Raw genomic sequence first — 24,297 nt, 5'->3', positions numbered from 1 at the left:
TGCTGGAGCCTTGACTACTGCTTCAATCTTGTCAGGGGACTTATGTAACCCCTCTTCATCGATGACGTGGCCACAATACGAGATCTGTTTCTGGAAAAACTCACGCTTGGTGATTAGCTCGTAGCCCATACTCCTTTAATCTGGTGAGCACCTTCTCCAAGTTGGCGAGGTGATCACTGTCATTTTCGCCCGTGACCAAGATGTCATCCAAATAACACTGGGTCCCTGGAATCCCTTGCAGGACCTGATCCATCGCCCTTTGCCAGATAGCCAGAGCTGAGACTACTCTGAACACCAGCCCGTTGTATAGATAGAGACCTTTATGAGTGTTAATCGTAAAAGGTATTGTTTCAAAGCTTCTTCTACCTCCATTTGCAAGTACGCCTGGGCTAGATCAATTTTGGTGAAGCGTTTACCTCCAGATAGCAAGGCGAAAATATCCTCAATTCGTGGAAGCGGATATTGTACCATGTGAAGGACTGGGTTCACTGTCACCTTAAAATCCCCACAGCTGCGGACCTTCTTTGGTTCCCCAGGGGTGTTACTCAACGACCTCTTCATTACAGGAACGATGGGTGTAGCCCACTCGCTCCAGTCCACTTTGGACAGTACTCCTGAACGTTCCAACCCTTCCAGCTCTGCTTCAACAGCTGGTCTGATCGCATAAGGCACTGGTCTGGCCTTAAGAAACTTTGGGCTTGCATTTTCCTCTATTTTAATCATTGCTGTTATGCCTTTTAGTGTTCCTAGTCCCTCCTGGAACACTTCTTTTGTGTCAGTTAGCATCTTTGACAGTCGTCCAGGTGTGACGTCGTCATCCCTTTTGGCCTCAACCTTCAGTACCTGTATGGAATGCCAATCTAATTGTATCTTCCGGATCCATTCATGTCCTAGCAGTGGTGGTCCTCCATCTGGCAATACATACATATCCATTTTAGGTATTTCCTGGCCTTTATATATCACTTTCACCCTTATTTTTCCTTTGGGGTAGACTTTTTGCCCCGTATACGTCTTCAAGACAATCTCTAGCTTTCCAGGGTATATGTGAAAATAGCCGCTTGTAGTCCCTTTGATTTATGACTGTTAGGGCTGATCCTGTGTCCAATTCCATTTCCACTTGGACTCCGTCTATCTTGAGTGTAACCCAGATAGTCTGGTGATCCTCCCTTTCGGTTACCTTATTTAGTTTCAGACAACCCAGCTCCTTGCTTCCGGAGTCTGTCACTTTTCTGTTCGTCTGAACCACTGTCCATCACCTGGGTGTACCTTTTTGTACTTCTCCTGTGGAGATTTCTTACTGTTGGTTTTCTTCCCAGACCTGCAGACTCTTGCTATGTGTCCTGCTTTCCCACACTGTCTGCACACTCGGTCCTTGAACCAACAATCCTTCTGGTCATGTGTTGTTCTGCCGCAGCGATAGCACTTCCCTGTTCCATAGGACATTTCATTGGTGCCATATTCTTGCGGTCTCCGTTGTATCTCTGCAGCACCCCTTGCGGCTGCTTCGTGTGATACTGCCATACTGAAAGCTTTGTCCAGCGTAAGATCCTTTTCTGATAGAAGCCGTTTCTGGGTTCCTTCACTTTGTAGCCCACACACAAACTTGTCCCTTAACATATCTGCTAGTCCCGCTCCAAACTGGCAGTGTTTCGATAGTTTGCGCAGTTCCGTTAGGTACTCAGCATTGCTTTCGTCTTTGTGTTGGTTCCTTTTATGGAACTTAAATCGTTCTGCTATCAGCAGCAGTGTGGGGTTTAAGTGGTCCTGTAGGATTTCTACTATGCTTTCGAAATTCTTGTTCACCGGCTTCTCTGGGGTTATTAGATTTTGCAGTAACCCATAAGTTTTTGCACCCATGGAATTTAACAAAACCAGTGCTTTATTAGCATCTGGCACTTCATTCGCCCTGCAGTACACCTCAATATGTTCCACATATGTCGCCCAATCTTCGACTTCATTGTCGAACGTAGAGATACTGCCACTCTTCGGCATCCCTGGGTGTGAGTTAACTGTCAAAAATGGCGTCTCCCGCGCTTCCCCTTCTTCTCCGCTGGCACAAAATGGCGTCTCCCGCTCTTTCCTTCCTTCCCGTGCTCGCCCTCCTTCTCCGCTGCGGCTTCTAAAAATGGCGTCTCCCGCGCTCTTCCTTCTTCTCCCCGCGGACCCCGTTCAGCCCGTGAGCCCTGGCTGCGCTCTGCGCGTTCTTCTTTTTATTTATTTATTTTTTATTCGACGCCGCTCGGTCTTGAACCCGGCTGTTTCTTTACCCTCTCTCTCTCCAGTTTGTTTTCTTTTTCTTGACGCCGCTCGGTGTTCAACTCCGGCTGCGCCCTGCGCGCTTCACCCTCTGTCTTACCCCGTCGACGCTGCTCGGCTTTCTCTCCGCCGTCGGTCGGCTTCAGCCGCCGCTGCCCGGGGTCTGCGCTGGACCTGTCGTCAGTCTCTTGCTGATCGTCGTGGCTGGGGAACCAAGCCCGGCTCTCCACAGCCTCCCCTGCGATGTTCACTCTGCCTGACGACTGGGCGGTTGCTCGTGGTCGACGCCCGGTGTTCCTGGCCTCGACTTTTTTTTTCTCCTTTTTTTTGTTGCAGGTAGATTCGAATTGACACTCGTCGCCACTGTTAGATCCGTGATTCTTAGGGTATGCTGTTATTGAATAACCACACGGATGCTGTAACTTAACAACAAACAGGTATTTACTGGAGGAGGGTAGTCTCAAGACTGGGGGTACAGAGGCATGCGCAAAGCTTATATACAAGTGTGGTCACTGCCGGTACTACAGTATACAGGAGCTGTAAAAGTAGTTCTGTCTTAAAAGGCACATACACTACAACTTCATATTACCATAAAGAAGAAACGAAGGAAGTTGTATAAAAAGAAACATACATATAAAAAAAACAGGCTAGGAAGGTTCCAAGTTTGACGTCCGATCTGCACTGAGTCAGCTACTCTCAGTTAGGGTGATATGACAAGGCCACTATTGCTAGACTTGGCACCCTTGGGCTAGGGAAAGGAAAGATCTGTCTAGATCACCGTCGGAGAACTGTTAGAAAAGTGCATATATATCTCAACACTTTTTTTTTGGCTATGAGGGCTTTTAATACTATAGTTCAAGATCTCAAGGATACCATGCTTTAGGAAACATGACCAAATACTTGTCAATTCTGTGGCTTCGTGAGAATGCCATAGGGCTCCACAGTCATTACAGAATAGCTTGTTTTGAAATGCTCTTCTCTAGTAAAACCAGCACCATGGTATTGAAACCAATCACCGAGTACTCAAATCTCCAACTTTGTTTCCTGGCTATTCATCTTCCTCAGACTGTTGCTGCTGGAAAGGAGAACAACTGTGCAATTGCATTTAGGAGACAGAAAACAGTAATAGCACCTTCTATAAAGGGTAGCCATGGCAATGAGTCACGTGTTGTGACTAAGGTTAGGAAAGACTACTCCCTGCTGGAAAAATACTGACCGACTCATAACCCTATACCCAACAGTAATGGGACACTTCTGCAGTTGCTGTGCTCATCTGTTTTGTCAACACAATCAGCCATAATCACCAATGGGTACTTTGTTGAAAACAAGCATGTAGAGGAAAAACTGCCTCCTCAATTTCTGCCAGCCTTTCCAACCCGAAACTCAGGCACTTCTTAAAGAGAGATATAAAAATGCAAACAACTTCAGCTTTGCGCACATATTCAAGTACAAACTTGGTTCTCAGGAGAAAGAGAGGCTGGGATACCAGGATGGAACACAATGCAGTGAGTGTCTCTGCATCGATATTGCCACATGCATATGCTGTTCTGAAAAAAGACCTCCAAAACTGAGGTGCCACAAGAAACAGATTAACTCATGTAGGTTGCGCCTCCAAATTAATTATTCCTTTTAAAAAGTGTAACCTGTATGCGAATCAACAGGATATACGGTAATCTGTCATTATCTCACTTCATTCTCTCATAGAATCACAGACCATCAAAATAACCTTTTAAGACCTGCATATTCAGCTAATTTGCACATTTTGATAAGAGACTTTAATAAGCTGCAGAGAAGTGCGGCATAAAATATTTACCTAGGTCTCGCAATTAAAAAAAACTCCATCCAGGAGGTTAATACTTTGAAAAATATTTTTTAAAGTTTGTGAATAATAAATAAAGTATTGAATAATAAATCTTTTTAAACAGCAGAAAAGAGCCCCTGATGGGTACTGTTAAAATAAAATAGTCTATTTCCTCTGATACATGTGAATAAGTTGCCAGACTGACAGGGATCTATACAAGATGCTCACGTTAAAATCAACATCGGGTCATAGGCAAGGTCACTGGTGCTGGATTTTCACAAGAAACTGATGGAATTGTGGGATGGGATCCTCAAAGTGTTTCTGAAAATCGTAGAATCCCCTTTAATAATGGAATTTGACCATAAAGCAGTGGCACTAGTCATGGGTAAGCAGGAAGGAGAACCTAATGGGTTGAAAAACATAGTAAAATCTTCAATAGATTAATTCTGTATCAGAGCAGCTGCAGTGAAGTTGAAAGTATCCGAGATAGCAACTGAAAATAAATTTAACAAAAACACATCTGCAACAAGTACAAATACCTACAACACAATGGCAATAATTCATGACAATGGGAGGCATTTAGCACATCAGGGTCCAGTTCAGTACTTGCAATGGTCTCATATCAACCCAGTGCTGAAGCCCATGACATACACATTCATCACGTACTTACGGAGCTATCACTCAGGCTGTACACTTGCTCTCAGCTCTCGAGACCCAGTTCCAAACTGAATCAAGCTATAAATTATTGACCAAGATGCCTTTCCCATTCCAAGTCATCCCAGGGCAGGATTTCAAACAACCAATCATTGTTATGTACGAATAGAAGAATTCAGAGTTGAATTACCAAATTTGGCATTATGGGGAGGGCGGAGAGGTTAAAATATCTGAAAAACAGCTTCAAGTGCACCAGGTTTATAAATACAATACTTTATTGTGCATTTTGAGTTGTATTCTGGTATATGTTAGCATGATAGCAGATCTGTATTTCCTAGTTCAGTAACGTGCTGTTGGAACAATAAGAATCTGTTCACTTGCTGTTTCATTCCTGCTGCATCATCAAATTATTAAGCTTCCTTTAGGATATGTAAAACAGTAGAAAGAGTATTACAGTGACATACTTGGAGTATTCTTTAATCATTTAGCGGTGGTAATGGGGGGGGGAAGGAGGAAAGGAAAACTCTGATTCGGAATAGCCCAAGGGTCTGTAACAATGCAGTGAACAGTAGATCATTTTTCTCTAATGCTGTCTTTTGGAGCCATAGAAAAAAAATACAGCACTTAAGATGAGGGAGTGTGTGTGCTTGTGTGCAAAATGCATTATTTCTGGCTTTCTACATCAAAACTTGTGCTGGAATCAAACAACATTGAGGATCTATTGTGTATTCAAGGCCTTGGTGCTTTGTAACACAGGATTACTGTAATAAGTTTACATGGTGCTGAACAGTCTTCCCTTGTTCTTCTGTTTCAATCCTTTTCCTCTGCTTCTGAATGGAGTTCAAAGCTATAAATGAGATTAAATAGATATTGAGTGTCGCTATGTTTCTCCCCCCACAACTTGTGTTTGCTATTGTATTCAGCAGTATCTATTAACAGACATTGCTTCAAGTTTTTTTTTACTGAATGTCAGTGATACATGTTTTCCACAGATCTTTAGCACTATAGCAGCTGATGATAAAAAAAACAGAAAAAACTATGGACATCAGATTTAAGAAAGGTGAAGGAGTGATATTCTGCCTCTTATTTCCATGGTTTGTTTTGGATGCTGCCTGTCTGTGATCGGGCACTAATGGAGCCAGCTATAGAGGAAGCACGGCTGCTGGATGTCTTCAACTGTGCTCCTGATGATGAAAGACGACCGAGGTTGCCTAAAAGACATTAAAATGAGCAAGAATTAGAACACGCCCATTGCTAAGAAAATGGTATGAAGTTGGACAAATCCTCGGAATGGACAGCACTGAACCAAATCCTAGTCTACTATAACAAGCATAGCCAAACAGTGCAGCAGCAATGGGAATGAATGTTAGAATCTCCCAGTTATTTTATCAGGTAAATCAGTGTAGAAAACGTCAGAGTAAATCTAAAGAGATAGAATAGGGTTGAAATTACATTGTTTTAAAGACAGGAATTTCTCAAATTTGAAAACTGCAAACCGGAGAGCACAAAGCAATAGGTAAGGCCAAATGTGGAGTCGGTCTGGTGTTCATGACAGTTTTTTAACTGCATCAAGACTGAAACTTGAAGATAGTTTGAGAAAACTACAGCAAATGGTCAAAGCCTTCTATAGACATACCAGCACCCGAAAACTCATGGCTTAAAGGGATTTTACAAGTTCAGACCAAGCCAGACCAAATCCTAAACAGGGATCCAAGATAAAAACCATTCCGTTAGCTAGCTTTGTTGTGGTGTCAGCTGTGGCTCAGTGGTAGCACTTGTGCCCGAGTCAGAAGGTTGTGGGTTCAATAAGAACATACGAAATAGGAGCAGGAATAGGCCCCTCAGCCCCTCGAGCCCACTCCGCCATTCAATAAGATCATGGCTGATCTCGGGCTCAAAGCCACTTCCCAGCCCGCTCCCCATAACCCTTCACTCCCTTATCTTGCAAAAATGTGTCTATCTCCACTTTAAATGTATTAATGACCCAGCCTCCACAGCTCTCTGGGGCAGAGAATTCTACAGATTTACAACCCTCAGAGAGAAGAAGTTCCTCCTCATCTCAGTTCTAAAAGGGCGACCCTTTATTCTGAGACTGTGCCCCCGAGTTCTAGATTTCCCCATGAGGGGAAACATCCTCTCAGCATCTACCCTGTCGAGCCCCCTCAGTATCTTATGTTTCAATAAGATCACCTCTCATTCTTCTAAATTCCAATGAGTATAGGCCCAGCCTGCTCAACCTTTCTTCATAAGTCAACCCCCTCCTCTCAGGAATCAACTGAGAGAATCGTCTCTGAACTGCCTCCAATGCAAGTATATCCTTCCTTAAATAAGGAGACCAAAACTGTACGCAGTACTCAAGGTGTGGTCTCACCAATACCTTGTACAGTTGTAGCAGGACTTCCCTGCTTTTATACTCCAACCCCCTTGAAATAAAGGCCAACATTCCATTTGCCTTTTTGATTACTTGCTGTACCTATATACTAACTTTTTGTGTTTCATACACAAGGACCCCCAGGGTCCCTCTGAACTGTAGCATTTTGTAATCTCTCTCCATTTAATAGTTTGCTTTTTTATTTTTCCTGCCAAAGTGGATAACCTCACATTATGCTCCATCTGCCAAATGTTTGCCCACTCACCTAGCCTGTCTATATCCCTTTGCAGATTCTTTGAGTCCTCTGCACAACTTGCTTTCCCACCCATCTTCGTATCATTCGCAAACTTGTCTACATTACACTCGATCCCTTCATCCAAGTCATTAATGTAGATTGTAAATAGTTGGGGCCCCAGCACCGATCAAGTCCCACCCCAGAGACTGGAGCACAAAATCTATGCCGCCATTCCAGTGCATTACTGAAGGAGTGCTGCACTGTCGTAGGTGCTGTCTTTAAGACGAGATGTTAAACCCAGGTCCCATCTGCCCTCGCAGGTGGACGTAAAAAGATCCCATGACATTATTTTGAAGCGAAGGGAAGTTCTTCCCAGTGTCCTGGCCAATATTTATCCCTCAACCAACATCACTAAAAACAGATTATCTGGTCATAATCTCATTTGTGGGACTTTGCTGTGCGCAAATTGGCTGCTGCATTTTCTACATTACAACAGTGACTACACTTCTTAAAGTACTTAATTAACTGTAAAGCACTTTGGGATGTCCTGAGGTCATGAAAGGTGCTGTATGCCTTTTGATGTTCAGATATAAAAAGATGTGACTTTACCCCATGTATCAGAAAAAGGATTAGAGAAAGAACAGGCTCCGCAAGAGAGTTAGACTAAACAGAAAGAGTGGGTTAGAGAGAAAGAAGAGACAAGAAAAAGATAACTTTTATCCAAGGGCAGTCAGACAAAGGAAGATGAAATTAGAGACAGCACTGTACAAATGTAAAGATGAGGCAGGGGATGGGCTAAAATGGACAACTCCAGCCTGACTTGCTGAGTTAGTTGATCTCAGTCAGGACTTCAACAGGGGCACTACAAATGCTACTGGTGTCCAGGGGTAGGAAAATTATAAAAGAAAACTCAAGGTTCCTGTTCCAAATGGTTATCCAGTGATTCCTGCTGGAAGTGCATGTATGTAGATGTTGTATAAAGAAAGATGAGGCTTGGCTGTGATTCCTTCCACAGTTAAATATCCCACTGATATTCACAGGCAAGACTTGCGTATGCAGAATGGATACTCGAGTTAGACACGAGGGCTGAGGGCACCTGTGGAACTGTACCCTAAAATATATGAGTCAGAAGGAGAGGAGAAAAGCAGGGGAGAGGGAGAATATTTGGTTAGGAATGGAAGTGAAAGTTAGATGGAAAATTACAGATAGAAAGCATTGGATGGTGTGTGAAATAGGATGACTCCTGAATTAGAGTGTATGGAAATTAATAATGGGGTGGCGGAGATATGAGGTTTGATAGACATTCGGGAGTTTTAATCGATACATTTTGGGAGTGGGAAGGGGAAACGGGAAATTTCAAAATCTACACTCAGGAGATGAAATGTGCCAGTTAGAACAGGGATTCTCAACCAGGGGTCCTCAAGAAGGTTTCAAGGGGTCCGCCAAATCAGACTCGGAACTCCGGAGCAAAACGTGTCCAACCGGAGCACCCCAGAAGTGCCGATAGGTGAACTGAAGAGCAATCACCGAGGCAAGACAGATGGCAGCCTTGATCCCCGCGATTTTAAAAGGTCCGCCTCGATGAGTTTCAGGTACCGTCACATGGCTTCCCAGTGGCCGACCGGGTTAGTTCCGGTATTATTGGGTGCCCCTTTGCACTGGCTAGCCCAAATGACACACCAAAGACAGTCGGTCGCGGGCCCGCAGATTATCAGTTGGAAAGCAGTCTTCCGCTTTACTGCTGTCACTCTGTCCGGCAAAGCCGCAGCCACATGGGCTTGGTACTGCCCTCCCCAGTTATGGAAGCCCCTTCACCTACCATTGACCTGGAGGAGATCCGATATTCCAACCCAAAGTTATTAATGGAACACCGTGTCGGGACATCCGGCTCGGCAGTGGAGTCGCTGTTTCACTTTCTTCCCTTGCTTGATCGGGGTCAGTGCAGCCAAATAGCATGCGGCAGCGGCACGCTTTCCAACGAGCTATTCCCAGAGGAAATTGGACTTGGAATTTCAGAGCAAAACGCATCCGAACATTTCAGGGGAAAATGCACAACAGAAAAGCAACCCGCAGAGGACAGCACTCTTATTCAGGAAGGCACTTGGTTAATTAACCATTTACCACTTTGGGCTTAGTTTCCGAAAACTATTTTTGACTTCTGGTTAACCATCTCCCCCCTTTTACTAATTTCTACAAGTCTTGGTTTATCATTTCCCATTTCAGACTTGGTCTCTGCAGGTAATTTTCCACTTTCAGTTAACTATTTCCTACCATTCACTCATTTTTGCAGCTTCTGGTTTATAATTTCCTGTTTTTGGTTCACTATTTCCCCTTTCGGAGTGGGTCTCTGCATGCATTTCTTCACTTTTTGGTTAATCATTTCCCACTTTTTACTTATTTTGTCAAAGATACCTCCACGTCTTGACAGAATTGTTGCTCAGCACCAGCAACAAGTTCCCATTAAGTAAGTGAAACAAAAATAATAATAAATATGTGTTTAATTGTATAACTCATTTTTTATACAGAAAACATGCTCGTGTTGTGTTACGGGGGTCCGTGGAATTTTTAACATGGGAGGAGGCCTCAGAAGCAAAAAGTTGAGAACCCCTGTATTACAGTATGATAATTCAGATTGTTAAAATAACAGGCTTTATAGGTTGAATGGACTATTCTCATAACATTTTATGTACAAATGCCCTCTTTAGGGTGGGCAGTGCGAGATCCTCTTTACTCTAGAGGTTGTGCTAGATATCCTACCCATCAGAGTTTCACATTTTCAAATCCGCTATTTCACACAAGATTGGCTGGAAAGATCTTTTCACAGAATCACAGAATCCCCACAGTGCAGAAAGAGGCCATTTCGGCCCATCGAGCCTGCACCGACACATATCCCACCCTATCCCCGTAACCCCACGTATTTAATCCCCTAACACTAAGGGTCAATTTATCATAGCCAAATCAACCTAACCCACACATCTTTGGACTGTGGGAGGAAACCGTAGCACCCGGAGGAAACCCATGCAGGCACAGGGAGAATGTGCAAACGCCACACAGACAGTCGCCCGAGGCCGGATTTGAACCCGGGTCCCTGGCGCTGTGAGGCAACAGTGCTTTTTGGCCCATTTAATCTCACCCTCCCCAGAATAGCAGTCCTATTTAACAGCCACCTGAATGGGACTTTGGCTTAACATCTCATACAAAGGATATGCAACTTTAATAAGGCAGGACTGACTCCCTCACTACTGCACTGGTGTATCAGCCTAGATTGTGTGCTCAAACACACAACCTTCTGACCCAGAAGGTACAGTGCTGCAAACAGAGACAAGCTGAAACTTCCTTTAAATAATCTTTGTACACAGTGGGCATTTGGATTTCCCTTTACCATTATACTCATTTTCTAGAGAGTTTCCTTACTGGGCGAGTTAGATGGTAGTAGAATCTCGTCCAGGCAGTACCGGATCTTGTTCAAATCATGCTCAGTGAACCGGAGCTTATCCTCTGCAGGGTGTGGTGGTTCTTGAGGTGTTGACCGTCTCCGGCGAGATGTTGGAAGAACTGGAGGTTGGCACGACAGTGGAATTGAACCAGTGGTTACTCCTTCTGGGAACATCTGGGCAACTACTTTCAGTCCTAATAAGACATTATTATTATGGTTCAGGTTTACAGCAGCAGCATTATTCATAAACAGGATTTCAACCGGTGTCTTAATGGTTTACAAAATGAGAAAGCACACATTAAAGAAAATGAGTACTTTATTTTTAAATCGTTTTCTTGCGATAACTTTTCTGTGATCCCTCTAATAATTTATAATTTTCTCTCCAATTTGTCTCCTCCTTTCCTGGAGTAAGTTGCCTGGATTTTCTGCTCAATTTTGGGATGATAATCAGGCAGCCAGGGAAGTCCTGCCCTTGTGAAACTCTGCCCACTTTGTGCCCTGACACAATTTCTGGTGGGTGGGACCAGCAGCAGGGGACACACCCGTCTTGGGAAGGTGCTCCATTTAAAGATTAGTTTGGGCAAGTTGACCTGCATCCAGTTTCCCACTGTTCTGACAAGCATGACTTCAAATGTTAATTATGCCCACATGACTAGGTGGCAGTGGAAATCTCCCCCTAGTGTTTTTACTGAAAACCACATTTAAAAGAAAATATTCTTTCCCGCAGGTCTGGACTCCCTCACTGGGCCACAGTTGCCTCACGCATCCCAGTACACCCATGTTCTAGTACCTCCCAATTTCTCTCAGATCCCTCCCTCCCAACAAGCGCTTTTATATCCTAAACCACCCTGCCCCCCACAAAGCTGATTTTAATCATTCTAATGCTTTACCCTGGAACATTCCTTTATACTAGCTTAATAAACAAAACAGCTGAAATGTAAAAGTTTGGAGCATGTACTTAAAATAGCAACTTCTAAATCCTACTGGCAGGATATTCAAGGTCTCAGCCTCCAGAATGAGATCAAAGTCCACTGTATATGTAGAAATTTAACAAGCTCTCTTAGCTTGGAACAGGCTCCATTATAAGTTACATACAAAAATTACAATTTAAAGCCTGTTTAATTTGAAAGTATATAAATGTGAGATCTTATACTGCAGTACAAAGCATTTTCCATTTACATCTTGAATATGGAAATTCTCTCAAAAAAAGGAACCTACACACCTGTGAGCTATTCCATTTCTCCTGCCATATGTGGATAAGATTCGTTTTATTTTCTTGATGTTGAATGAGCTGTACCTGTGTCTTGATTTAGTGTGTGTTTGACACAAGCCGAGACCCATCACCATGCTCAGAAATCTCCAAACCAAACTGCCGAGAAACCCAGAGGTAGGTTTTGTTTCTTCAATTTGGTGTGCCCACTCTCTCCCCGTAGGGAAACACTCCATTAAACCTAGAGAAGAGAACTCGGGGGGCAGGCTGGCAAGGACCAAGAACCCTGAAGTGTTTGCAGTGACACTGCTGGTGTTTAAGCAGCTAAAACCAAGTAGCTTAACGGCACTGACATGCTTACCCGCTGCTTATGTAGCCAAGGCCAAACATATTCAGACACCAATTTATTGAATAACTTGGATTTGAGTGGGAATTAGAGATGGGCAAACTTTAATGAAAATGCAATGTTGGCATCTGTAAAAAATATATTTTACACTGCCCTGGTTTATCTGTTACTATTCCTCAAGTGTCCTCTCCTCCTTCAACCCTGTGTAGCTCACCTGTTCTAATGATCAGCCAGGAGAAAAAAAACATTTTCAGAAATCTAGCACTCACCTCCTGACAGCATGAAAAGATTCTCAAAGCCTCTCTCGCACAGCGTTGTAGCAGCCTGACTAGCTATCCGTTCATCTTCATCGTAAAGTAGAATGATTTTCCCAGATGCATTTTTCTAAATGCAGTTGTTAAGGCACCGAGTATCATCTTAAACTGGCAAACTGCAAGTTAACAACTGGCTGGCTTAACCACCTTTTGCCGCAAAACAAACTGGGCGGGGGTGGGTAGCAAAGAAGCAGCTCGTACACAAGATGAGCATTCTAAATCCAATTTTTACCCCAAAACTACAAATTTCAGAAATCAATTAAGTTGATCCTCGTTACAATACCAGATAGTGCACTGCCACATTCAGGGAATATTACAAGGTTTCTCCTCCCCATCAAGACCAATTGGAACCATTAGCTTCACTACTGTCACTTGCATCTGGAGGATGTTCATGTAACTGAACACCAACACCAAGAATGCTCAGGGGTGTTCTAATGAGAGGTAAATACATGGGGGACAATACAAAATAGTTTTCCTCGACTATCAAATGATAGAGCATTATGGGATAAACAACATGGGAGGGAAATTGTTTATGCTAAATGTTGTGACTTACGAAAGGGTAGTAATAAACATGGCAGCACCCTATCTAGTTGGGAGTGGTGAAATTTATTATGCTTATCAAAGTGAGGAATGGAATGTTTTACAGTCTAAGTGGAATGAATCCGAGACAGTCAGACTCAACCTATTTCCTAGCATCTGTTGGGCCACAGCACAAGACCTGGACGATGTTCAGGCTTGGGCTGGTAAGTGGCAGGTAACATTTGCGCCACAGAAGTGCCAGGCAATGACTATCTCCAACAAGCGAGAGTCTAACCACCTGCCCTTGACATTCAGCGGTATTACCATCGTCAAATCCCCCCACCATCAACATCCTGGGGGGTCACCATAGACCAGAAACTTAACTGGAGCAGCCACATAAATACTGTGGCACCAAGAGCAGGTCAGAGGCTAGGATTTCTGTGGCGAGTGTCTCACCTCCTGACTCCCCAAAGCCTTTCTACCATCTACAAGACACAAATAAGGAGTGTGATGGAATACTCTCCACTTGTCTGGATGAGTGCAGCTCCAACAACACTCAAGAAGCTCGACACCATCCAGGACAAAGCAGCCTGCTTGATTAGCACCCCATCTACTACCTTAAACATTCACTCCCTCCACCACCGGCACACCGTGGCTGCAGTGTGTACCATCTACAAGATGCACTGCAGCAACTCGCCAAGGCTTCTTCGGCAGCACCTCCCAAACCCGCGACCTCTACCACCTAGTAGGACAAGGGCAGCAGGCACATGGGAACACCACCGCCTCCAAGTTCCCCTCCAAGTCACACACCATCCTGACTTAGAAGTATATCGCCGATCTTTCGTCGCTGGGTCAAAATCCTGGAACTCCTTCCCCAACAGCACTGTGGGAGTACCTTCACCACACGGACTACAGTGGTTCAAGAAGGCGGCTCACCACCACCTTCTCAAGGGCAATTAGGGATGGGCAATAAATGCTGGCCTTGCCAGCGACACCCACACCCCATAAACAATTAAAAAAACAAAAAGCTATCTACCACTTGGCAAGGTCAATCAGAACGGCATTCAGGATGGGAACGGTAGCATAGTGGTTATGTTACTGGACTAGTAATCCAGAGGCCTGGACTAATGATCGGGAGACACGAGTTCAAATCCCACCGCAGCAGCTGAGAAATTCAATTAAATAAATCTGTAATAAAAATGGTGATAGCCATCTGGTTCACTTTAGGGAAGGAAATCTGCCACCCTTACCCGGTCTGGCCTATATGTGACGGCCCTCTGAAATGGCCTAGCAAGTTACTCAGTTGCACCAAACTGCTAAGATAAAGTCACTATGGGAGGACCTTCATGGACCTGCAGTGGTTCAAGAAAGTGGCCCACATCCCGTGAACAAATAGATTTTTAAAAAAATTTCACCATGATCCCTACTAAAAAAATTCTCATCAAAATCAGCCCAGGCTGGATTCAAGGCCAGGCCCTAAAGGCAAAAGAACAGTGATCAAACCTAAGCCACCAATCAGTGCCAGCCCCTCCCAAAAAAAAGTTAATAGAATGGGAACCCAATTTCACAATCTGGACACTTATTACACAGAACTGAAGACTTAAATTAAAGGATACATATTCCAGAACCTCCTTTGTATAAGGGTTCATAGTCCTAGACAACATTGCTATAGGATAACTGTAGGCTGCAAGACAAAGGAAAACAATTTCAGTCACTATGGGCTGAGCAGTTTTAAGTGACAGTGCATGTTTTATAGCAGGAATCTATCTCCATAATTGAAAGTTTTGTCTCTAGTATGCGTCCATTACATTTCAAAGTGTAATATACACAGTGTATGCCACTATGTGTCACACTGGCTCAAATGTCATTCATACAAAAACAAATTGCAACAAATCAATTAACAATGTTGATTGACCTCACGGTGAACACCATCATAGAAGAGACACAAGTATAAACTCAGGCTCAGCAAGAACTGAATCTCAGTGATGCACAAAGCTTGAAAGAGAAATAACCTCCTCAGGTCAGCATCTCCAGCATTTCCCACAATGGCCTTCCATCCAAAGTACATCGCTGCCCTCCAGAGCACGAGGGAAAATAGCTATATTCAGTAATTTAATTGTGAAGTACGATACCCATATGACATTAAAATTTTTATAATGTTCAATGAATGCTAAATAACTCTTGTTATTGAATATCTTCCTATTTGTTGAAGGTAAGAAATACACATGCTGGACACTAAAGATCTGCGATGCTATTGCAAGAGGTTTTACAGGGGTTATGAATTTGCTCTCTGATGTAGAGCTTCACACGGTGGGAGATGCGGGCATAAAGGCCAGTACACCCCACAGGATTTTTATTTATTAGTCCTGTGGGGTGTACTGGCCAGCCTGCCCTAATTTCCGATATGTAGTGATGGCATACAAAGCTCTGTGCCAGGAGCACAGATTCGTTAGGCATAACCTTATATTTCATACCACTCGGGGAGGAATGGACAATATCATGGGAACACAGTGCGCTGCCCAAAAGACTAATAAACAAGAGGAGAAAAAAAATGACAAGAATCAAATAAAGAAAGCAGCAAGTCATTTATTACATAATGGGAGGGGGGGGGGGGGGGGGGGAAAAAGAGTTAATCCTGTGGACAGTCACCCAGAGTACTCCATAAAGACATGGGAGTAGATTTTAATCTTCACTGCATGGACGGTAAGATGGCAGAGCGGAATGCCTGCCTATTATAGAACCTGCCCGATTTTTATTCCATTGCAATCATTGGAATGAAAAATCAGGCAGATTCTAGAATGGTTGGGCGATCCACTGAGCCAGATTATTGCCCATATAGTGAAGATGAAAATTTACCCCATTACTGTCTACTTACCACAGGAAGCTGCATCAGTCATATTGTTTTTGTGCATTAGCTATAATAATCTCTACAACCTGGAACAAATATATGAATATTTAAACTCCACCCCCATAACCTACATTTATGACCAGAACAACATCTTTATCCATTACCTCCAATAATGTGACATTGATCATAGGCATCACGGTCTCGTACATCCAACAGTAAGTAAGGGCAGTCTGGATAGGGTCCATCTGGTTTTTCAGGACAGGGACAGAGCTCAGGGTGGATCAATTTCTGAGTCTTCTTCTCTAGGTCTATTTCCCCAACACCACTTATAACACTACAGAGAATAATAAAAACAGCTGACAGATCACATGCTGTCAGACTTTAATGCAATTATTAAATGGTAATAGTTTAGCTTTAAAAGCAAAATTTTTAAAATGTAAGTTACATGTTGGATAAAGAAACATGGGTGTTTAGAGATTCTACACACCATCCCACAATAACTCATTTGGTAAGGGAGCTGCCCAGTGTGGAATTGAGCCAAGGAGATCAGGAATGTACCCTGTCTGATATCAGGTCTGTGTTGATTTCTGCAGGAGCAAGGATAGGGGCACTACAATTGGAGTCAGCAGTCCTGAATTTGGGAAGGGAATTAAAAAAAAGTCAGGGTTCACATTCCTGATCCCTATCCAGTGACTCCTGTTCAAAAGTCTAAATGTGTACATGTCAGATGAGGACATAGTCAAATAGGTTCCAGTCACCTGTTGCCTAGGCTCACAAGATGAAGAGTGACCAGTTGGACAAAATAACCGAGGGTACCCACTGCACCTTATCTTTTAACAGTAAAAGTTAACACCATTGGGAGGGGAAATGTGAAGGGTCTGAAACTTTAAAAAAAAATTCAGTTTTTTAAAACCTGCCCTTAAAGTTCCATTTTCACCTTGTAGAAAGCACTTTTTGCAAAGTATTATTTTGCAGTCCTCAAAAGCTGACCTCCAGTAGGAATACTGATAGAGGGCTGTTTGCACTGAGCTGATCTGGCCCTGGCTTGTAACCAATACTTAAATCAAATCAAGAAAAATAAAGCTGACCACATAAAATGAGTATGATTTTAATGGCATTTGCAAACCAATACTTAGAACAGATCTCAAACTGTGATTGAAAAGTTTGACCGACTGCCAACTATCTGCTGGAAACGCACATCATGTTAGTCACATCCGAATGAGAATCATAATTTAACATTTCAGGTGGGACTGCCCATAATGAAGTATCCTAGCTGAAATGTTAAGTACTCTTTCCCTTTCGGGTACCAATTGACCTGCTGTTCATATCCAGAATTTTACTGCTTTTAAAAAAAATTATAAATCGCCCAGAGTTCATTCCTCAATATAAAACTAAAACTACAAAGCCTTATTTTACAAAGTTCTTCCCCAATATTCAGGCAGGTGGAACTAATACTCGGTGAAGAAAAAGAAAAGCTTAATCATGATCTTTTTTCAGCACAGCAATCCTTACCTTTGGAGGGTGGAGCGGGGTGAAAGTGTTTTTTCACCGGACTTGTCATTACTTATTAATTCGATCGGAGATTTCTGTGGCATTTCCACAGGACCTCGTTCGTCATTGGCCTTTAGTGCAGGCAGCTCAGGCTCAGTTGCAGAGAGCACCGAATTCAAACCTGGGGAAACAATGTGAAACTCAAACCAAGTCCATTCGGAGGGGATATTTCAGGGCAGATTTCTAGATGGTCATTCAAAACTAGGAGTGCAAACTCTTATCCTGCAATTTATTTAACAGAATTTAGCTAAGAAAAATAAAGTTAACATGCAATATGCTGGCCATTATCATGCCTTCTTCTAGTTGTAAACAAAGCAAAGTGTCTTACAAGATCCTTTACCTTGAAAACGTCAGTGAATTCTTCTAATTGTGGATAGTTCTACAGAATAGGTAACCTACTGATACTCTATACCAACCTTCCTCCTGTTGTAGTTCTTCAAACATCCCATCATCTTGTTCATTCACAGAAGCCACCTGTAGTGCCTAAGGATATCAAAGTGTATAGAAATTAAAATACTGTACTAAATTTCCTGAAAAAATAACTATATTTTAAAATTTTGTAACTGCAATTGGTGCAAAGGATGAGTATTTTGCATACCTCTCCCCACTATATTACATGCATACTGGGGAGTAATCACAAGGCCACTGGTTTCATTCAGAATTCAGATGATATCATAACCTGCAAGAGTGCAACTCAACTGGTTTATTGCCATCTTCAGAACTCAAGATTAGATTACAACCTCGAGCTCATTCCCAACAATGTAGCGTTTACATCGGATTTGAGGGCAGTCTAGGTACTGAAGGAAAATTCTGAGGGACATCCAACCCTTAAACTGCACTAGTCAGTTCAGAGTAGCACAGGCAGAAACCAAGAAAGAGGAAGGAGAGAAAATACCTTACAAACCAGAGTCTTGTCTAAAAGAAACATAAGTGGGGTTTTAGTCAGTCAGTGTCACATTCATTTTGTGAACTCCATGTCATTCATCCCCAAGAACTTGCAGACAAAGTGAGAGCAATAACGCCAAATGTTATTACTGCAAGCTTACACAGAAATTACTCTGTAGTTTCTTAAAGGGAAATAATATAAATATTATATCTAACAATTACATTGAAGTGCATCCAGGCTGAAACTCAGAAATATTACGAGAATCTTTTATGACTCAATATTCCAATCATGGACTATATCCCACAGGGCAGCAAACTATAAACGGGAGCACTTACCAGCTGGGCAAATGTGGTAACTTTCAATCTTTTGAATAATTCATCTCTTTTATATCTATAATCTATTTAGAGGAAAAAAAAAAGGAAATGTAATTATGATTGTTGAACTATAAGAATTTAAAAGAGTCATTAACATTGTAAAATACACAAGAGCTTAAATTTACAAATTGCATTTTGCACCAAATGCAGTCTTTGGAGGGTACAGGATGGCATCTACAATGCGCATGCCACACGATTACAGGTTGCATCAAGACATCAGAATGGAAAAGTGGGGTGCCTGAGTCAATTGCTAAAACCTCAACTGTGACAAAGCATGCTTTATCAATTACATTTTTAGTACAGTTAGATGATCTTGGATCAATCAGCTGATGCTGAATTACCATTAAATATTGATGTGGATTTCTAACCCATCACAGTGCTTTGGAGCTTCCGTCACCTTCGGGACCCATCTGATGCCCATAACCTCAGTGACCCTATTAACTCCTTTCAACAGTACACTACATTTACTGAAAAGATCTTAACCTATTGAGTACTGAGCTTGGACAAATGTTCCCATTAACAGACACACACTGTACATGTAAAGGAAGGAATAACTCTGGGAGCCATTTGAAAAGATATTTTTGTACCCTTGCAACAATCAGACAACTGCCAGCATTGCAATATGCAACATAATTTGAGGGGATGAATGATTATGTTCTGAAGAAAATAGAGCAGTATTTAACAGGGGTTAGACTCAACACCAGTTTGTTGGCTTTAGTTCTGTTTCAATAAATGGCTAGATTTTTATTGAATGTGCCTTGTGCTATCAATGTCTTTAATTTACAGTGAAAGATCAAGCTATTTAAATAGTCATGCCCTCAGAGAACCTTCTACAATACCATCCAATTATTACATAGCTTTACACAATATGAATTTTGTTTATTTAGTAATTTAGGGCTGAGTCAGGATTTGTCTCTGTCCAAACAAACAGTCAGGACAGGAGTGGTTTATTTATTTCTAAAAATCGACTGCTTTGAAGTCAAAAACTTCTACAAGTAGAATTCAGTTTTCCCTCATGTATCTTTTTTATTTGGCCGATTTTAGGCTGCTTTACGTGACCTCACCTCATGCTTGAGATCTAAAGCCCCTTAATTTGTCCACACTGGTAAGTTAGTCTAAAATTGTTAAAAAGATAAAAGAAAATTTAAAACACTTTAAAGAGTTTTATTTAAAAACTCAAAAATGGTGTTAGGAGGTGGCCAATGGTGTATATTTACCTGTATGGCAGTTCTCACGAGAGCTGTAAACTGCAAAATGCATCCCTTGGTAGTTTAGTTAGCATATAACATCAAGTCTCTGACAGGCATTCATCTGCTCCTTACCCTTCACTCTAATTCAAAGTTGAATTTGAAGCTTTTCCCTTTTAGCGAGTGTTCTTTTCCTGCAATTCCAGTGGTCTTTCTTTGTGAGTCCTTTCTTCATGCAATTCTAACTACTGCACCTTCACACTCCACTTTCACGCCTTTTAAATTAAGCATCATTGGGCGTGTAAATTGGTAACAAAAAAAAGCAGCAGCAATGAGCTCTCTTACCTTGATCTTGCTTACTACCATTTGGTGGTTCCTCACAGCTGATGGCTGACATTATATTATGCACGTTTATTTTCAGGCCAACTTTATGTTCAAAATAATTTTCTACCTTAACTGCCGATAAACACCAAACTTACTGGTGTTATTTACGATATCGGTTTTGAGTCTTCCTGCAGCTTGCTGAAATTGTACTAATCCACTCAAAACTTTGTGCTAAGTTTACACATCTTTTTATGTGGAATGACCTTATCTTGTGCAACTAAAGGGCCATTTATTGAAATCTATTCATTAAACACTCTGGTTACCTGGGACACAGTGAAGTTACTGTGCTGACCAATGCAATTTGCTGCGCAAACAAAGGAGGTAGTGTCGCTTATCCATGAGAAAATCTGGCAACTTTTCAGAGCCCGTCTTCAATTCCTTTCACCAAGGGGAAAGTACCTGTACAGGTTTACAACTCTTAATAAATTGTCTTTTGTAAAGCCACTGGCCACTCATGGAGAAGTTCAACAAAAAAGTTATTTAAAACTCCTTCCTGGAAAACAAAATTTAAGAAAAAAAGAGGTAAACTATTCCTTTTGCTCAGATATTTGGCTGCCATGGTGAATTTCTGACATCGAACCTGCTCAAAGGAATAGTATTCTTTCACTGTCGTTCTTCTAGCTGAAGAGCTACACAAGAGGATTTTCAATTGCAAACTGGGTCAAGCAGTACTAGGTACAATATACAGTACTCGAGTCATGGAGGAAACAGGATGAGTCACCCCAGGCATGCTCTTGTGTGTTCCCTAGCAGCCAGTTAAAGCATGACACTAGCAGAGCCTGGACAGCAGCTCATCTGCCACACCATCCAGGGTGGAAAATGGTGCGTGGAGGGTAGAAAATGTTTTTTTTTTTTCCCCCCCTTTATTGTATTTTCATGTGTTTACAGTAACATCCATATTTTATGACGCCACGGTACATTTTGACTACATGGCAAGGAAGGTACCTTAATTCATTAGCTTTCTTTGCACAGTTGTGCATATACTGGGAGCAATGAGTGTAAAAGAGTTGAAGTGATTCATTTGGCCTTGGTCTCTGCAGTGTAATTGGGTGGATGAGGTGGGGAAAAGAGGTACAGAACAGAACAAGAGTGCCCCACCTAGCAATGACTGATGGCTTGTGTTTCTATTCTTGATTTGCCTGCATAACAATAGTGACTGCCTGCCCTTCAAAATAATCTATTGGGACATGTTGAGGATGTGATAAACACAAGTTCTTTCTTACAATAGCAAAATACTACAGATGCTGGAAATCTGAAACAACAACAGAAAATGCTGGAAACTCAGCAGGTCAGGCAGCATCTGTGGAGAGAGAAACAGAGTTAACATTTCAGGTCTGTAACCCTTCATCAGTTCTGATGAAGGGTCACTGACCTGAAACGTCAACTCGGTTTCTCTCTCCATTGATGCTGCCTGACTTGCTGAGTGTTTCCAGCATTTTCTGTTGTTACAAGTTCTTTCTTTACGGGCTTTTGGTGTGTTGCAGATGCTCAGTTGTCTCTCCTGTGCTGTCCCATCCCTTCACACCCCAAGAGCACTAGAAATAAGAGCAGCAGTAGGCCATACAACCCCTCGAGCTTGCTCCGCCATTCAATAAGATAATTGCTGATCATCAACTGCAACTCCACTTTCCCGCCCGCTCTCCATATCTCTTGATTCCCCTAGAGTCCAAAAATCTATCTATCTCAGCCTTGAATATACTCAGACTCAGCATTCACAGCCCTCTGGGGCAGGGAATTCCAAAGATTCACAACCCTCTGAGTGAAGAAATTCCTCCTCATCTCGGTCTTAAATGGCTGACCCCTTATCCCGAGACTATTCCCCCTAGTTCTAGACACTCCAGCCAGGGAAAACAACTTCTCAGCATCAAACCTGTCAGTCCCCCTCAGAATCTTGTATGTTTCAATGAGATCACCTCTCATTCTTCTAAACTCGAGAACTGGAATCTATATATATATATATATATATATATATATATATATAAAAGAGCTCTTCTGTCTGTCTGTCTGTCTGTGTTCTATATGTTTGAAAGTTACAGAGCGTACCGACGCGCGCGTCGCCTCAAAAGAAAGCTTGCGATTCCGGACCGGTCATAGGCGTATTTACCTTTCGGCCGGACAAAAACCGCGCCCGCGGTATCCGAAAAACGTTCAGCGTTCCGCTCATTAGCATCTCATTAGCGACCGTGTGGCGTCGAGGTCGACCAATCGGACGGCGGGTTCCTGGCGCGTGCCGTCCTACAGTTGAGTGTCGAGTGACTCGACGATTGACCAATCCTACGCTTCGGTGACCTGACCGGTCGACCAATCGGTGCGTGTGTGGGCGGGCCTTATCCTTCTGAACCGAGGTGAGTGGCCGCCATCTTGCTTCCATTCTTTTTCCTGCTTTCTGCGTCTTTCTTTTCAAATATACATTTCCAGCAAAATAAAATTGAATTTATTAAATTGTTTTAAAAAAAACTTCATTCATTTGTAAATATTTTTTCTAAACTGAACATTCTTTTTCCTACCTTTTCCCGTTTTTTTGTTAGGCCTGAAACTTTCTTGCCCAGCCAGGCCCGAGCTAGGGCTTCTGCTAAGCTCCTCATCCACCCCCCCCCCCCCCGTCATGTTACCCGGGGCAACGGCCTCAGCCACGAGGGTCAGGGTGCGTGCGCAGCAGGAGCAGGTGAGACACGGCCGGGGGGGGGGGGGGGGGGGGGCGGGGCTCGGAGAGCGCGGCTCTCGGCAGTGCGGGGCGGCAGGGTTACCCTGGCAACCAGAGCCGCAATCGGCGGAATTCAAGCCGGCTGGGCCGGGGGCGGGGCTCGGAGCGCGGAGGGCGGGGCTCGGAGAGCGGGGGGGGGGGGGCGGGGCTCGGAGAGCGGGGGGGGGGGGCGGGGCTCGGAGAGCGGGGGGGGGCGGGGCTCGGAGAGCGGGGGGGGCGGGGCTCGGAGAGCGGGGGCTCGGAGAGCGGGGGGGGGCGGGGCTCGGAGAGCGGGGGGGGCGGGGCTCGGAGAGCGGGGGGGGCGGGGCTCGGAGAGCGGGGCTCGGAGAGCGGGGGGGGGCGGGGCTCGGAGAGCGGGGGGGGCGGGGGCGGGGCTCAGAGAACGGGGCTCGGAGAGGGGGGGGGCGGGGCTGTGATTAAGCAAACTTTGGCCCAGAATTTGCGGTAGCATTTGCCGTCATTTTGCTTTTGAAACTGACTGCAATTTCAGGATTTGGCGTGTGTGCAACCTATTGCGGAAATCCCGATGTTGCAATCTGTCATTCACTGCTCCTCCACCGGCTGCACTGTGCTTCCTTCCCCCCCCCCCCCCCAAACAGAGCCGGCATCAGTGAAATCTCTAAAAGATCAAACAGCGTATTGACTGCTAAGCAAAGGTTATGACCCTGAAAAACTATTTTAAATTTTTTGCAGTGTCCATTTTATCTATTTTGATAAAAAATTAAAATTTTTAAGCAACTTTAATTTGTTCATCTTTATTTCAGGTTTGCCTTTTGTGAGAGCGGCAATCTTTGTTTTGTTCTCTTTAACATTTAAAAAAAGTTAGAAGTGGGTAATTCCACCCCCCCCCCCCCAGGTCTCTCTCTGCCGCCCCCCCAGTCGCGCTCTCTCTCTCTTCCAACAACAACATGCCCTCGAAAAAGCCTCGGCAACGCCGGGCTCACCCCAGCTAGTCTATTATAAAGAATGCAATAACTGGGCACTTAGAAACTAATAGTAAGATTGGGCAGAGTCAACATGGATTTATGAAAGGGAAATCCTGTTTGACAAACCTATTGGAGTTCTTTGAGGATGTAACTAGTGGAGTAGACAAAAGGGAACTGGTAGATGTGGTGTATCTGGATTTTCAGAAGGCCTTCGATAAAGTCCCACACAAGAGGTTGGTGAACAAAATTAGGGCACATGGAATTGGGGGTAATATACTAGCATGGATTGAGAACT

General features: G+C 43.4%; 2 protein-coding genes across 2 annotated transcripts in view; one reads left to right on the top strand and one right to left on the bottom strand.

The window, feature by feature from the left end:
* LOC147105847 (carboxypeptidase A1-like) overlaps positions 1–24,297 on the top strand; it is an 81,754-nt gene that overhangs the window by 25,428 nt on the left and 32,029 nt on the right. The gene's annotated exons all lie outside the window — the stretch shown is intronic.
* cep41 (centrosomal protein 41) overlaps positions 4,969–24,297 on the bottom strand; it is a 40,611-nt gene continuing 21,282 nt past the window's right edge. Inside the window, exons 3-10 of the mRNA XM_086010662.1 lie at positions 18,763–18,824; positions 17,958–18,024; positions 17,503–17,662; positions 16,155–16,324; positions 14,759–14,826; positions 12,579–12,693; positions 10,732–10,947; positions 4,969–5,922 (exon numbers count right to left, since the gene is read on the bottom strand). Coding sequence (XP_085866788.1) covers positions 5,795–5,922; positions 10,732–10,947; positions 12,579–12,693; positions 14,759–14,826; positions 16,155–16,324; positions 17,503–17,662; positions 17,958–18,024; positions 18,763–18,824 — 986 coding nt within the window. The 3' untranslated portion in view covers positions 4,969–5,794. The remainder of the gene's footprint in view (positions 5,923–10,731; positions 10,948–12,578; positions 12,694–14,758; positions 14,827–16,154; positions 16,325–17,502; positions 17,663–17,957; positions 18,025–18,762; positions 18,825–24,297) is intronic.

Source organism: Somniosus microcephalus, chromosome 17 (assembly GCF_052327205.1).
Source record: "Somniosus microcephalus isolate GS21.2 chromosome 17, FLI_Smic_1.0, whole genome shotgun sequence".
Taxonomy (NCBI): domain Eukaryota; kingdom Metazoa; phylum Chordata; class Chondrichthyes; order Squaliformes; family Somniosidae; genus Somniosus; species Somniosus microcephalus.
This window is presented reverse-complemented; position numbering and strand designations above follow the sequence as displayed.